The 16,588-nt window shown below is 41.7% G+C and overlaps 1 protein-coding gene across 2 annotated transcripts in view; it reads left to right on the top strand.

The window, feature by feature from the left end:
- tmem132e (transmembrane protein 132E) overlaps positions 1-16,588 on the top strand; it is a 555,530-nt gene that overhangs the window by 519,125 nt on the left and 19,817 nt on the right. For both annotated transcript variants that reach the window (XM_033642168.2, XM_033642158.2), the window contains exon 7: positions 6,398-6,677. In XM_033642168.2, coding sequence (XP_033498059.1) covers positions 6,398-6,677 — 280 coding nt within the window. The remainder of the gene's footprint in view (positions 1-6,397; positions 6,678-16,588) is intronic.

Below are 16,588 nucleotides of genomic sequence, written 5' to 3'. Positions count from 1 at the left end.
CTGTTTTCAGATATTGCTGATATTGAATGTGAGGCGTCAAATGTGAAATCATAAATCTCTTGTGTTGACAAAAGAAACCCAATGAAGGTCGACTCACTTGCTTGTTCTGGAGCTTTCAACTGTATCACTCCGTCCTCATCAGTAGATTTAGAGTACTCAGTTGCCGTGAAAATGTAGTTGTTTCCATGATTCTGTATACGTCTAGGGCTGTGTGCGGAATAATCGCTATTCTCTAATCTGTATTCCCCTATATAAGAGAATCTATGAAGTCTCTAATTAGTTGTAACCCACTTAAATAAATGTGGTGAATTACAAGGGCGAAGGTTTCATTTCAACACTAGTGGGGACACTTATTAAGAAGGGAGTTTGGATTTTGTCCCCTCCAGGAAATTTTAAGAGGCAAACCCTTAATTTCCTGCTTTGTGGTAATTTTTTTATGCACCAATCTATAATGGAAATGTCTTTATTAATGTAAAAACAACACAAACAGACAACAGCTGACGATTCATTGTCTATATATATTATAGAATAAGATGCAGTGAGGCTCTCAGTCATTTTGTATAGCTTTCGACTGTTTTTCTCAACTGTTCAAAACTTTCTGCACATTTAAAACATATACCACATATCTGTGTTCTCTGAGGAGTGGAGAATAAAGTTATATTTGAGGAAAAAAATTGTTGTAATATAACAAAAATAAATAATTTAATGAGAAGAAAGTCATAATGTTTCAAGAAAAAAATGCTACCTCTTCGAAAGTCCACTGTGCATTATGTTATTGCTCTGCTGATATTGTAGTATCCCCTTCATATCATCTGACAGACACGGAACCACCTTTGGGACTCTCTTTTAATGTAGCAAAGTTAAATCATCAGAAGTGAAACACTGAAACGAACTGAAAACACTTTTGATCAGGCCTAATGATGAGATGTCTGCCTTCTCTTGAATTAGATGGCACTCTGCTTGTGGTGCTCAAAGTGCCAAAAAATACATCTAAAAAAGTTAACAGCAATGTCTCTTTCCAGAAATCATGACCCATTTACTCAAAATAATCCACAGGCCTCATGAGCTGTTTCATGAAGGAACTATTTTCTGTCCACCAAACTACATCTGTCAACCGTATCACCATGCAGAAGGAAGCGTGCATCTACTCATGAATAAGAGGATGAAGTGTATTTTGAAAACAGACAAAGCATGTAACAGGCAGAACTTGACACGGCGTCCGAGAACGTCAACAACCAACGCACCCAGGGTACCTTTCATGTCATGTCTGGACATGGAGGGTTCATGGCCAGACGTCAATATGTGACGAGGTTGGAGTGAATATGTGTTGAATGGACAGGCAGCAACAGGATTTACAAGAAATCATCTTAATTTTTGGAAGGCCCTGTAGCACTGGCAGGAGATATCAGGATCCATTTGTGTTGACCTTGGTCTTGTTTGTTTACAGTCATTATAGTGTGTTGCGATAATGAATTAGCTGATGTTTGCAAAGGCCTTACAATGCACTGTAAATAAAACCTCAAAGTAAGAACTCTGATACAAAATAAAGCAGCTCGTTAGTCATCTCAAACACACTCCCCTAACACCAAATGGTGATGATTATCTGCATCAGACTTTCCTAAGCTGCTTCATTTTGTGATTGTTAGACTGAATTATTGTCTTTTCATTAACTCCTGTCAATCCCCCCATCGTTCATTCTCCCCTGCTTATTTTCCTCCTCTCACAGGCGCTCGGACTCTCCTTTGTACAACCTCTAACCTCCCACACTCCTTCCCTCGCCTCCTTTTATTTTCCTTTCCGTTGCAGCCTTTCCATCCTACATCCCCTCACTTCTGCAACGTGACACATTCTGAACCTTCATGCGCAGCAAGGTCTCTTGGCCTGCAGTGGGCCTTTGCTACAGTGCAGTAGAATTGCTCACTGGCTGCATTATCCAGCAACATGCTCTAAAAAAGGAAAGGAAGTGTAATCGGGCGGGCAGCCCGTGTGCACTGAAGCTTCAGCTTGTACGGTTGTATCAGAGACTCTAATAAGAACGGACAATATTCTTCTTGGGGAGAAAAAATATCAACCTTATTTTCAGGTACAGACTCAGGAAGGTAAACTTTCACTGACCTGAGCCAAGAGTTGTGAAACTCCTTGACAGAGACAGAGAGAGTCTTACTGTCTCATTGGGTTTTTCTCCATCTTTAACTGAATGAGTAACTGAGTGTGCAGTCTCAGCGTCTGCTGTTAACTCACTTACCTAAGTACAACAGCAACTACATGACCTGAAGCTAACACTGTCAGTCTCCAACACACAGAGGGCCGCAATATGAAGTCCAGATGTCAGCCGGGCCAGAGAACTAATATTAAAAGGAAGAAAAATGCACTGTACCTAAAATCAGTTTAGGGTTCTAGTTTCCCAGTTTAGTGTCTTCTTATTACCTTTTAAGATGATTAAAAAAACATCAAGCGATTGCTCTTGATTAGGTTATCTGGTTTTGAGTTATTAAGGTACTCAAAATTAAGTTATGCATCATTTTTAAATTGGAGGTCACAGAAAACATTAAAAAACTTAATGGTCAGGATTGATGCAGCAGCAGACTGGATATCTGGACTGTTATGGTGTGTTTCTTTTCCTGGAAAGTCAGAATTTCCAAGTTCCCTTCTCTTTGTGCACAGCTGTCATAAATAAATTGACTATTTTTGCATTGATCTCAGCCTGTGGACCTTTTTCTGTGGCGGTCCAAACCAGTTGCATTGGTGTGCGTGTATCTCCTCATCGGTCCTTTCTTGATTGTCTCATGTACCAACTCACCCAAGACAAACTTTTTTGTTGCCTGCACAATTGTTGGCACAGTTTCACAGCAGCCCTGAGACTTTGCAGCGAGTTCCCAGTTGGAATTTTAACTGAAACGCCCCCTGAAGTCAGATTTCCGCCTCGTAAAGTCGGAGGAACCTCACCAACCCCGAACTCAAAACTCCGAAGTTGCTGCTCGGTGCATCAACAGCAGTGAAAGCTATAGTAATGCACTGTTTACTGTCTCTTCTGTCTTTTAAATAAGTTATAGACACAGCGCACAGCACAACTTCTATCTGTGGACATGTTGCTACAGTGTTTGTATTCACAAAAAAACAGCTTGATGCATTGTTAACTACTGGCATTGCTAACAATGTCGAACCTAGCTTGAAGTGGCATTGCTAATAACATCTCAGTTTTTCGAGTTGTTGTACTAAAACTTGCGTTTGACGCCATTCCCAGCTCCAATTTGCAACGTCCAAGGTAAATAGAACACAGCATTAGGTCCTACTGTGTGTACTTTGTGTGTCATTGTGCAAATTGAGAAAAGGCATGTTGGCCGGTTCTAATATTTAATTTTAAAGCCAGTATCTGCGGAAACAGATGACATGTTGATATTATCATGCATCCCTAATTTAAAACAATTTACTAAAATATCTGCAGGACAATGTTGTTTAATTGTATTTTTTTAGCCCTTGTTCTCTGAATCTGAATATGTGATGAAGGACTTTTTTATCTCTTCATTTTCTCTTTTTTAATTGTTTTAACATTAAAAAAACTCCAGTAGATGAAGAAAACATGCAAACACTAGACAGATAAAGCCCAGTGTGAAGTGCCACCACTAATGACTGCTCATTAAATGAGTTTTATTTTCAGCAGTTTGGTTAAAGTGTTTTTTTCAGGTTTGTTCTGCAGGTCCCAATTTGGTGATAAATTACCATTGTTTTCTTCTGGTTCTTTTACTCTAATTTCACTTCCCATGAATAAAAATGCACCAAATGGTCAAGTCTCAACCAAAATGATGCATACTAAATTTTTTAACAATTCTGCTAATGGTTTGTTTTTTTATTTCTTAATTTTAAAAAAAACTTAAAGGCCATGCATGCGACAGGTATGCAACTTTAAAGGCTTGTACAAACTTAAAGGGGACCTATGACGCTTTTCCATATTTTGTGTCTTATACATAGTGTTACAATGAAGGAAGTTCATAGTAAACGTTACCAAAGTTTCAAATAATGAGGTAAATGTATGTAGAAGTAATCCCTAAAGGCAGACTGTTCTGAATACTCAGTTTCGACAGACGTAGCATACACTGCTACATGTAGCTCAAGCTAATGTTAGGAAAACATGTAATTTTGGTTGCCAGTGTTGTAAATTTCGCTCTGATTTCAGATAATATTCCTGCTGGAACATGTCAGTCGTGTTTTGAAGCATTTATTGGTGATTTTAATGATAGAAAGTGCTGCTATTCTGCGGTACAGTCATTCCCCTGCACCAACCACACTACAAATGTACACATAGCTACATGCTAATGTCAGGGAAACATGCAATCATCCAGGAGTGTAAATTTCTCCCCGATTTCAGATCATATTCCCGCTGGAACATGTCAGTTTAGTTTAGAAACTTTTGTTGGTGATTTTTCATAGTAAAAATTGCAGGTATTCACTGTTAGTCATTCCCGGGCTGCAGTGACAGTGCAGAGCCGCCATAAATGAAAGACCTGGAAATGTCAAACAATCAGAGCAGACTGTGCTTTTTCAGCAGGGAAGCTTTCTCGTCTTCCAGCCACTCAAAGCGCTTTCACACTACACATCACATTAACCCATTCACACAGTGGTGGCTTAGACTATCATACAAGGTGCCACCTGCTACTCAGTAACCATTCACACACTCTCACACACCGATGGAACAGCCATCGGGAGCTTTTTGGGGTTCAGTATCCCACCCAAGGATACTTTGACATGCCGACTGGGGGAGCTGGGCATTGAACTACCAATCATCTGATTAGTGGACGACCCACTCTACCTCTGAGCCACAGCCGCCCCCAAGCATGTAAACATGTTCTAGTAGAAAGTATGAACCTAAAAATGAGCGTAGGTCCTCTTTAATATTTGAGATAGAATCCACATGCAAGATTATTGTAACCTGCAAATGTCTAATTTACTACAGGAAAATCAGGTTGTTGCATCTACATGCTATTTTTGTTTTGTTGTTATGTTTTGTTGTTGTGGTTATTGTTTTACTGACTGCATATATGCAGTTTGTACTAATACTATGCATCATTGTGCTGACTAATGTAATGTCCGTAGCTTTTTACCTGTCAAGACAATATTTTCCATAGCATTGAATTCACCACATTGTTGTGAAAGAGCTTTGCATTTTTTATTAATTTCAAAGTAACACATTCAACCAACCATAGACACACCGAGGTGACCCAAGCTTAATCAGAGCGAAAGAGGTTCATGAGGGTACGTTAAAGTTGCTTGAATGAACAGCTACATGTAGGTACCTCCAATGATCCATGAGAGCCTTATGGGGGGGCATTTTATTCCTATACATCACATAACCTGCCAGTGCCAAGTTATAAGCAGAGCAGAGTGCTGAAGTACGGCTGGGAAGGATGAGGTGTGGAGAGGAGGCATGCTAAGATGAATTAATAATCGAGCCCAGTAGGTGGGACAGGTGGAGAGGTGCACGCAACAATGCATCTGGATGTTGAGGGAGTGTATTCTAAGCGGTTATGAGACCTCGGGACAGAAGTGTTTAGCCTAATAATCAGACCAGTTCGTTGAATCAATGGGTGGGATATACACTTTGTCAGTGGCTGACAGCCCTGCTGCCTCTCCTGAATCTCAAGTCGTTCATATAGTTAAGTCAAAGCTAAGATTAAGCAGAAGAGTGCTTTTTAAGGAGGAACTGGCAGACTGTCAAGCGTGCTGAGCGAAGTTGGGTAACTCATACATCTTGTTGTAGAGCAGATTGTGCTCAGTGGGGGATGCACCTGGCATGTTTAACCCCGCTGCCCAGGGCTCCTGTGAAATAAGAAGGGCATCGGTCCAAAACTCTGCTTTCTGGTGCCTATCATTCCCTCCCTGCTGGCCCCGAGGATCTTTTTCCTCATCGCTGTTACATCAGAACAGATAATATGATGGATTCGTGTGGAGCGGTGCCGAGTTTCTCATCACCGTTATGATGTCAAATTACAAAATGAGTAGAGACCTTAAGAACAGACGGCACACATTGAGACGTAGCATCATGCCACAGTGCTGAGCATAATTTAGCAGCAGCTGCTCGGTTTAGAGAAGTGACTAGTTGTGATTGGTGACGGCTTTAAGTTTTTAATGTTTCATGAGGAGTTCTTAATCTTTTCAGTGGCCATTTCCAGATGAATTTGGCCAGATTCAGGGAGCTGAGTTAAGCTTCTCGAGTTTTCCACCTCAGTTTCTTTGTTGCAGAGCACTCACAGCTGCCTAAAATTGGCACCCACGCCATTCATGGGTGGTTTAGAGTAGCACTTACTTTATTAAATTTATCCTTGACACCATATAGAGGAATGTTTAATGCATTTTTTTTCTCTTTATCACAATAATTTTTCCCCTTTTCTCTCCATCTTAGGAGCACCAGGGACAGCGACGCAGACGATGAGGACGATGAGCGCCGTGTGAGCCGAGGCTGCACTCTGCAGTACCAGCGGGCCCTGGTTAAGGTGCTGACCCAATTCCACACCACCTCCACCGAGGGCACCGACCAGGTCATCACCATGCTGGGGCCCGACTGGCAGGTGGATGTCACAGACCTGGTCCAGGACTCGTTGAAGGTGGCCGACCCAAGAATAGCCGAGTTGGTGGACAGGACGGTGTTGGTGGGCCTGGAGCTGGGATCCACCGTGCTGAAGGTAAACACACCGCCTTCTACACCTCAGTGCAGAGAATTCACATAAATCCGCAGTGAAAAATTAAGTGCCTTGTGATGACAAATGATATGTCTGAGTGAGAAGCCTGAAAGCGGGTATGGTGTTCCTGGAATGTGCACCGCAGCTACCACACGCACACACACACACACACACACACACACACAAACTGAAGGTGTAGTTAAAGAGATGAGGAAGGAAGATTTAAAAGTTAGAGCTCATCACTCTCTCAGAGTTTACAGATGCTGTTAGCCAGGGCTAAAGAAGCTGGTTTCTTTTTTAGATTGCTTATGCATTGATTAAAGCTATACCATGCAGGATGTCCCTAAACAAGACGAGGTTACAATCTGATATACGGCTGGACCATGTAAATGACCGTGGCCTTTGATTTGAAATAGGAAGTGGCAGCATTAAACTCAGACAGCAGAAGGGACCTTCTTTCTCTGGAGCTGTACTCACTGATCATTTAACACAGGCATGTCCAAAGTCTGAGCCAGGGGCCAATCATGGCCTGCGGACCAATTTTAAACAGCTTGCGGTTTGTCGTTCAAACTACACTATATGTGGCCCCACACATTATTGGTATTCAAGCCAGCACACTTTGCATCTTTTCCATTCACCTCTCGATGGCAGGACTGTCACACAGTTTGTAGACATGCACGAAGTAGGAATTACACAGGTGGGACTAATGTGTCTCCAGATGGTAAATGAGCAAACAAACAGTTACCTAGCAACAGACATATCCTGCTAGGTAGCAGACGTGGCCACAGTAAAGTAGGAGTGTAAGAAAACATTGATACACTTGAACTTGTGAAATTATGTTTTGTGACACAGTGTTTTTGGGGACCAAGCAGTGAGGCGACAAGTACACAGGAGTTGTTGAGAATTGTTTGTTTGATTTGCACAGGATTCTTTATATTCTAATAACCCATATGATGCATGAAGCAGCTGGACCTCAGGTATTTTGACTTGTCTTATCTGGCCCCCATTCAAGGAGGTTTGGACACCCCTGATTTTAACACAACCCTCCCCTCCTTAGCAAAAGTTTGATTTGTAGTTGAAGCCAAAACCAGTGGTTTACGTCATTTTGAGCATTTATACCATAGATCAGTGGTTCCCAACTGGTCCAGGCATTAGTTCAAGGTCCACATAGTTTAATATATTCAGCATCATACTTGTGTTTGGACATGTCGTCCAGTTAGTTTACTGCCTCTGTCAAGTAGCTGCCCATTAGCCACTCACTCCACAGAAGGAAACAGCACTTCAAAGTAAAAGTTCTGTGCCGGAAATTCACCGTACTTCAAAGTAAAGTGTGTATTTTAACAAACTTGACAGGTATGGAAGTCACCTGTGGTCCATTCAGAATGGACCCGCGAACCACTTTTGGCGAACCACTGCCATAGGTGTATAAGGTTAATAATTCACACTCATGACGTTAATAATAATGTGTCACTCTGCAATAATACATAAATAAAATAAATAAATAAAAGCTAGTTTCTGTGAAGTGCTGTAGAGTTTAATTTGTTTCAGCTAACATACCTAAAGAAACCTAAGTAGAAGTACAAAATCTATCTCCATTTTAATGCACAAGGTTCACAGACAAATGTCTTTTGCTGGACACATTTTCCCCAAAAATCCAACATGCTAACATTACTAGCATAAGCCTATGGCATTTTACATTGCATTAATTAGCATAGCGGCTAGCGGTCTTTTCGTCTACTCATGAAGCCAGGGACAACAGCAACATTCAACAAAGGTAACCTTATAAAATTCAGTTCCATTTGAACTCACAAGGTTCACTGACAAAACAACTGCCTTATACTAGACACCGTTTTTCCACATATACAACATGCTAACATTATTAGCATAAGCCTATGACAGTTCCCGTTGCATAAATTAACCTAGTGGCTAGCAGACTTTCCACCACCCATATGAAGCCAGGAAAAATCACACACACTTCAAATGCTATTTTGTGGAGGCTTTATTGTCTTCACAATTTATTGTTTCTTATCTGTGAAATGAAAGTAAATAAAAGCTTTGTTTCCACTGAGGGAAATGATTTCAGTTTACAAAAATAAACAGGAAGTCTGTGTCGCAGCAGCACTGTCAGCACCTATTCATAGATTGATAGATACTTTATTGTCCTCATGGGGAAATTTGAGTTGGACTCCCATCGGCACACGTGGACACACACCACCAGCAAACAAGAAGACATTCAGATAAAAAAAGAGCACATAAAAATACAAAAACATAACCAACAGATAAATACACACCCTGAGGCATCAATCAGTCAGTCAGTTTTGCTGTACAGCCTCTGTAACCTCTGCTTATTTTGGCTACTGTTAAAAATACCAACTGATACAGGCACCAAAGAGTTCTTAAACCGATTCAGTTTGCACCGCTGAGCTCTGTATCCTCTGCCTGAGAGTAACAACTCATACTGAGACTGCAGGATATGGGATGGATCACAGAGGATCCTCTCTACCTGTTAAAGTATGCACTGGTTAAAGAGAGACTGAAGGTTATGATGATCTGTCTTACCAATGATTTTCATCACAGTCTGAAACAGATGTGATAACTTTTTGATGATACAGGAAGGCTATACCTGATCACACTCTCAGAACAGCCTGATTAAACAGAAACGAGCAACAGCCAATGGGGAAAGACTGACACTCACATCATCAATCACTTTGACCAGCAGTTTAACCTCAATACTTACTCTCTCATGGGCAGACTTTCGTGTTTCTAGGGCTGGCCTTGCATTCTGTGGTCTGCCAAAATCAACGTATAAACTCATTCAGGAGTAATCCCTCTCAACCATCACTTATGACCCACTAGCAGTGTGTGGCAGTGTATTTATCTGCAGAAACTCCGCCGCATGCCTATATTTTCTTATTTTCTTCTTAAGTTCCAGACTTTGCCGGACACACCGCACAGGTGAAATCAGGACTTTATTCAAAGGCGGCAACCAGGTGGCAGACTCTGAGCAGTGCCATCTGGTGGCACTTTTTACATTATTGCAACCATATTTCAGCTGGCATATGAACAGCCACAGCAACTGAAGTAATAATGATAAAAATAGGAATTTGAAAGACGACCGGCAATGACTGGTCATGGATGAACATGTAGTCTGTCGTGTCTGTTAGCCAAATCACAACAAGATTTTATGACTCCATAAATGTCGAATCTGACATAGTGACTGTCCGAATGGAAAAAATGTCATGTAGTCTGAACCCTGCATAAGAAAATCTTTGAAACAGTACCAAGAAAACTTCAGTATAGTGAAGGCCATTTTGAAAATTATAACTTGAGGAGTACAATGTTATGAAAAGCATCTGGAGTGACGGCCTAAACTGTGAACAGAGCACCAAAGTTGTAATTAACAAGATGCATCCTTAAAGTTTCACAATCTGTTTGTCCCTTCCATCTTTCTCTGTCACCTTTTGTCTGTTATAAAACAACAACCTCTCGGCCTCCCTGTAAGTGTATGCAGCTGCTGGTGTCCACTTCTCTCAAGTAAAAAAGCTGTCTGACGTAAAGTGCATATAAATGCATCAGCCAAGACAGTTTCAGGAGTCCTTAAAAAAAGGAAGCAGCACAAGTTATGACTCCTGGGCAGTGATTTACGGATGCTTCACTGGTCATTTATGGGGACAGGGAGAAGTAACGGTTGGTGAGATTTTTGATCACCATGAAAGATCACAATTTCAGGCTGTCAGGAGAAAGAATGGTCGCCTGATGGATGCGTCCGACGATGGCGAAATAGGGAGGAAAGATATAAGTCGCCAATCCATCATTTTAAATGGGCAATGGATCATTTGTAATCTGTTGAAGGGTATGAATAATTATACATCAATTTACCAGCAGACGTAACTTGCCACACTGCGTCATAGCAATTGTAAATAAATAAATAGATAGGGCGTTCAGGAATTATTACATCCCACAAATAACTTTAAAACATAGTGGACTGATCAAGAACAACAGACCGGAGCTGGTGTGGATCAGTTCAGTCACTGGAAAACTGCAATCTGTGAATGAAAACATGGGTCCTCCATCAGGTGGCCTTCAGGCTCCTTTCTTATATAAGCAAATCCATGATGTTCATCATGTTAGATATCAGTTGACCACCATTCAAAGGTCAGCCGGACGAAGGCTAAGTTGACATCACAGGGATTAATGCTCTCCCCAGATCTGATCTCTCTGCCTGCACTGTTCACATTCATGTTTGAAGTGAGCTACACAAGCGTGAACGGATCTATGCCTTAAAACTCTTTACATGTAACCAACAACATCACACATGCATCTTGGAACAACAACAAAAAATTGGAAAAAATCAATAACATAGCAGTGCGACGCTCTCCTGAACAATTTGCTAGGAAGGTGGGCTGATAATTCATCATATGTTGATATTATTGTTCTGAAAGGCAATGTAATTAGCCATATGCTTCTGTTTGGAGAGAGTGTAGCTATTTCCAGAGCAATGTGTGTTTGTTTTCTGTATAACGGGCTGCCGTAAGATAGGCTTTTAGTCTATTGGGACACTTTTCAGACTGTAGAGGCTTCGGGATTTTTGAACCTTTGGAAAAGTGGCGTGAGGGTGAGAAGACCAAAGAACACAAATACTATAACTCTATTAGCATCTGTTGCTGGTAGTTCTTTGGAGATAGAGAGGTGTGGGTGCAGGAGGAGTCAGGAGTGGTAGGGCTACGATGTGGAGGATTTCACGGAGGAACATTTCCTCAAAACTTTAGGATTTTGAGGGCAACATTCACATTCTGATAAACTTCAATTAAAAGCCTAGTCCCAGTTAAACGCCTCGTCCCTTTTATTAGCCCGGTAAAAAACCCCGCTCTGCCCCGCCCATGTGACGCATTACCTCTGTGCCCCATGTATTTCAGCCATTACAGTCTAAAGGCAAGCTAGCAGCTCTGTTAGGCTGTGCTTTGGCACATTGGTGCTTTGAGCAAAATGCTAATGTCAGCATGCTAACATGCTCAGAAGGACAAAGCTAATATGCTAAGCAGGTTTAATGTTTCAGAAATTGTTTCAAAATTTCAAAGCAATCCATCCGATAGCTGTTGAGATATTTCAGTATGGACCAGTGTACAAACGACCAGCATTACCACCCCTCGAATCGTGCAGTGAATGCGGCTGATAAAAATAAGAACAGTTAAAGCATATTTATAGGAAGACGTCACTCCTAATTTACTCAGTCATAATTAAAGCTCCCAGCATGGCATCACTTTATTATGTGTAAGTCAAGTGATCATTGTTCACTGAGACCAAAACTCCAGCTGCCTCCTCTGCCTGCAACTCGCTCCCTGTAGGTGTGAATGAATGAACGAAATGTGCGAGGCAACTTAAAAAAAAATCCTTCCTTAAAAAGTCTCATGTTAAAACACCATGAAGGAAACAGAAATTAGATCTCGGTGGGATGAGATGATTGATGGCTCACAAAACTCACATTACAAAGAAGTTACAGTAAAGGACCTCCAGTCTGCAGTGCGAAGAACAGTGAAATTATTATGCAGATTTTTCTGAAAGTGAACAGTATAGATCTCAACAATGGCCCTCTTAGTGAAAATTTCAGTCTTTCAGAGGATTTGAATTAGTCTTTGAGTCTTTGGAGTCTGATTCAAATTGTCCACCAGCTCATGAATATGAATGAAGAGAAGGAGCAGCTTTTGTTCACTTAGTGCAGTCATTTGATTTCTGTCTTTTTGGACAGACGGTTGAGGATTATTGCATGAATTAAGTGTTTCCGTGTTAGATCTGACAGGTCTTTTTAAATGGTGACAAAAAAAGAGGAAATATCTGAGGTTTAAACTTTTAACCAGAAAGATAGCAGATCCTAGTTTTTCTGTAAAGGGCTTGTTTATGTCCTGTGATTATATGGCAGAGTGATGACTTTCTAGGAATTCGGCAAACCTGGGGGGAGTTGGGGGTTTAATCCAGAAGATTACTGGACAATAGCTTTTCTGAAAGCAAAAAGCCAGACTTGGATGAATTCACTGTTGGTCGTCTCATCCGAGATTATTTCATTAATATCTGCAAACACCAACCAGTCGCCCAGAGACACAAAGCAGAATGTAAATAGAGTCCAATCTGGAGAATCTTTAATATCTCCAGAAAATTATACTCTAATATTTACTCTATGACGTATTTGCAGTGTGGTACATGTCTCAACTGTTTGAATCCTATTGCAACGATAACTTCACTGGATGATTTTAATGGATTATATGGAAAAATGATGTCAGTCACATGGGGCGGCTGTGGCTCAGAGGCAGAGCGGGTCATCCATTAATGGGAAGATTAGCATTTCAAACCCTGGCTCCTCCAGTACATGTGTTGAAGTATCCTTTGGCGAGATACTGAACCCAACATTTCTCCCAGTGGCTGTTCCATCAGTGTATGAGTGCATGTGAATGGTTACACTGTAGCAGGTGGCACCATGTATGGTAGCCTTGGCCACCAGTGTGTGGGGCTTAAGACTGGCCTGATGTGCTCTCTCCTCTTGGTTCTGGTTAAAAGAGTTTTGAATGAGCTGAAGTCTCTCGGTGTTTTTTAGGAGGCCAGTAAAAAGTCTGTTACAGTAGTTGAGTCAGCTTGGAATAAAGGCATGAATCACTTTCTCAGCATCTTTGTAACATGTAGTGTAAAAGCGCTTTGAGTGCTCGAAAGACTAGAAGCGCTATACAAGTGCAGACCATTTACCATTACCATAAAAAAACACAAGCTGGAGGTTTGTAGGGTGAATATTCAAGTACAAGAAGTTCCACCCACAATTTAAGCCCATCTAAATTATATAAAACAGCAAGACTCTTCAAATATTATCACATCTTTTTAAAAATATAGAGTTATATAATCTATGAAGGTGTGAAGATAATAAATGCAATAAAATGTCAAAACAAACTCCCACATTACAGCCTCTATTCCCAGATGTCACATACACAAGAGCAATGTCTTAAGACCCAGGACATTTGTCTCGTGTCATTCCCCCTCTTCCTGTCTCTCCGTACTTTGATCTGCCTAATAAAGTTGAATATGTCCCCCAAGAAAGTAATAGTTTTATTGGAGTGACTATCAGGGACTCTGGGCAGACTGTTCGGTTGCGCGGCTCTGTAGCTGTCGAGGGAACCCTTGCCCTGCAGAGGGGGGTGCAGAGGTTTATTTTGCAGCTGTTGCACCCACTTACTTTGCGACGTGGGAAGCTGTGTAATTGCCTGAAAGTTTACAGGACAATAAAAGTTGAAAGCGAGGGTCATGTTTTCTTCTTCTTTTTTTTCCCTGCTGTGTTTCGAGAGGCATTACATTTGTATTTCATCAGAACTTCATCCTCTTGGAAGAGAAGCACTTTGTGTTTTGTGCAAACAAGCAGAAACAGGCAGGATACGTCTCAGAGCTCGTCAGTGTTGATTACACTGATGGAGGGTTTAATGAAAAATGGCCGTCATTTCTACAAGATGAAGGCTCGAGCTTGTACAAGTCAGAGCGTAACCAGACTAAACTGATCTGTCACTCAGGTCCACAAAAAATGGATCAAGGTTCAATTTGATAAAGCTGTTCTTCTGAATCGCAAATTGTATTTTGTTGGGAGTTTGCTGTCTTGATGTTGTACACAGGTTACTGTCTAACATGGTTAACTGATACTACCTGTTACATGTGTCATGTGGGCTGAATATTAAAACTGGGGTAGGCAGAAACCTGGAAAAGGCAAAAACAAAAAGTGACAGAAACTGAAAATACAGCCTCCCCCTGCAACTCACCCCTTTCTGTTCTAAGCCCCTCCCACCAGACGACCACGGGCATATGCACACACTTTATGCAGTAACCCAATGTTTCCTATACATTGATATATTTAATCTTACTGCATTGTCGAGTTGCGTGCATAAACTCAGCCCCTCCTTGCCCTGCTTTCTTTTTCTCTGTTTATCAGACCACATATTAGACAAGAATTAGGTAACTAGCCATCCTGTACTTCCTCCATGTCACTTCCCACCACTATAGACTGCTTCCTGGGGGTGAGAGTGGGCAGTAGCTCCGGAGCTTTGGTCGGCAGCTGTGGCAGCTTGATTTCAGCCAGTGTAAACACCCCATCACTGGGTGTCACAGCGGGCTGGTGACCAGCAGCAGCACCAGCTAACCTGTGTAGTAAAATGATAATAATAGTAATAATAATAGTAATCTTTATTCATAAAGCGCTTTTCAAAACAGAGTTACAAAGTGCTTTACATGTCAATAATTAAAACAGACAAGACATGAAAATAACACATTTTAAAATAACTGATAAAAACATCGAAAGCTTCCCTTCACTCGTGAACAAGAAGCTTTCTATTTACTGGTCCATCTACGTCCCAACCCTCACCTATGGTCAGGAGCTCTGGGTAGTGACCGAAAGAATGAGATCACAGATACAAGTGGCTGGAATAAGTTTTCTCCGTGGGGTGGCTGGGCTCAGCCTTAGAGATAGAATAAGGACCTCGGACATCTAGAGGGAGCTCGGAGTAGAGCCGCTGCTCCTTTGCATCGAAAGGGGTCAGAGGTCCGGGGCAGACCCAGAACACACTTGAGGAATTAGATATCTCATCTGGCCTGGGAATGCCTTGGGGTCCCCCAGGAGGAGCTGGAAAGCATTTCTGGAGAGAGGGACGTCTGAGGTGCTTGCTTGGCCTGCTGCCCCCGTGTACTGTCTTCGGATAAGCGGATGAAAGTGGATGGATGAATGATGAAAACATTTTAGTGTATAAAAACTAAGGAAATAAAAGACAGTCGAAATAGACTTAAAACTCAAGTAAAATCAGGTAAGGCTCTCAGATAAAAGTATGTTTTAAGAAGGGACTTCAAAGAGATTACTGACTCGGCCGACGAGATTTCCTCTGGCAGACTGTTCCAGAGCCACGGTGCCCCAACAGAAAACACTCTGTACCCTTTAATTTTCAGCCAAGCCTGTGGAACAGACAAAAGACCTCTGCCCAAGGACCTCAAAGTACATCCTGGCATGTACAGCACTAAGAGGCTGGAGATATAGCTGGGAGAGAGACCATGAAGAGCCTTAAAAGTGATCAGTAAAATCTTAAAATCTGTTCTGAATCATACTGGGAGCCGGTGTAAAGAGGCTACAACAAGAGTGATGTCATCACGTTTCTTCGTTCTCGTTAAAAGCCTGGCAGCTGAGTTCTGTGCATTCTGGAGTCGATAGATAGATTTTTGATTCAGGTAAGATAATGGCAGCAACAGAAAGTTTGCCGATCCAGCAGGAAGTCAGGGGGGGAAAGCTTTCTGCTGGCAAGATACGGGTTGCTGTGGCTGCTGATTGCGGGTTTGTCCCCACAGCTGCTGCCTGCTGAGGTGGTCTGTAGTGGCGGGGAGTGGGGTGGAGGACACACTGTGATTCAAGGCTCCAGCTAATGTTAGCATTAGCTTACATCAACATAAACCTAAAGCTGCAGCCTCGGGCCTTTAGTAGACATTCTGGGACACCCTGTTAACTTCTGCCTGCCACACGCATTGTCTTCTTCAAAATGCACTTTATTTTTCACAGGAAATTTAACATTTACATACAGTCTCTTTTAAAATAAGCCGACTACGTTGGTACAATGCCGCAAATTGATGTTTTTATTTTCCTTCAACAACAATTGCACATGGTTGGGTTTGGGCAACAAAAACATGTGGTTAGGTTTAGGAAAAAAGAACAGGGTTTGGCTTGATAATCTTACAGGACGCAAACACCACTCTCTTGGGTGAAAGTTGCTGTTTGTTGGAAACAAATCAGGCTTTCACTGACAGGATGTGCATTTGTTCGACAGCCAATAGGGATGCCTTTTCTCTGAAATGACCTGAGATTGACGAAAGGCTCACAGCCGAGATATTCCAAAGCCTGAAAACAGAGCCAAGAG

The sequence above is a fragment of the Epinephelus lanceolatus genome, chromosome 11 (assembly GCF_041903045.1).
Source record: "Epinephelus lanceolatus isolate andai-2023 chromosome 11, ASM4190304v1, whole genome shotgun sequence".
In the NCBI taxonomy this organism is placed as follows: domain Eukaryota; kingdom Metazoa; phylum Chordata; class Actinopteri; order Perciformes; family Serranidae; genus Epinephelus; species Epinephelus lanceolatus.
Note: the sequence above shows the minus strand (reverse complement) of the source record. Positions and strands in the feature narration are given on the sequence as shown.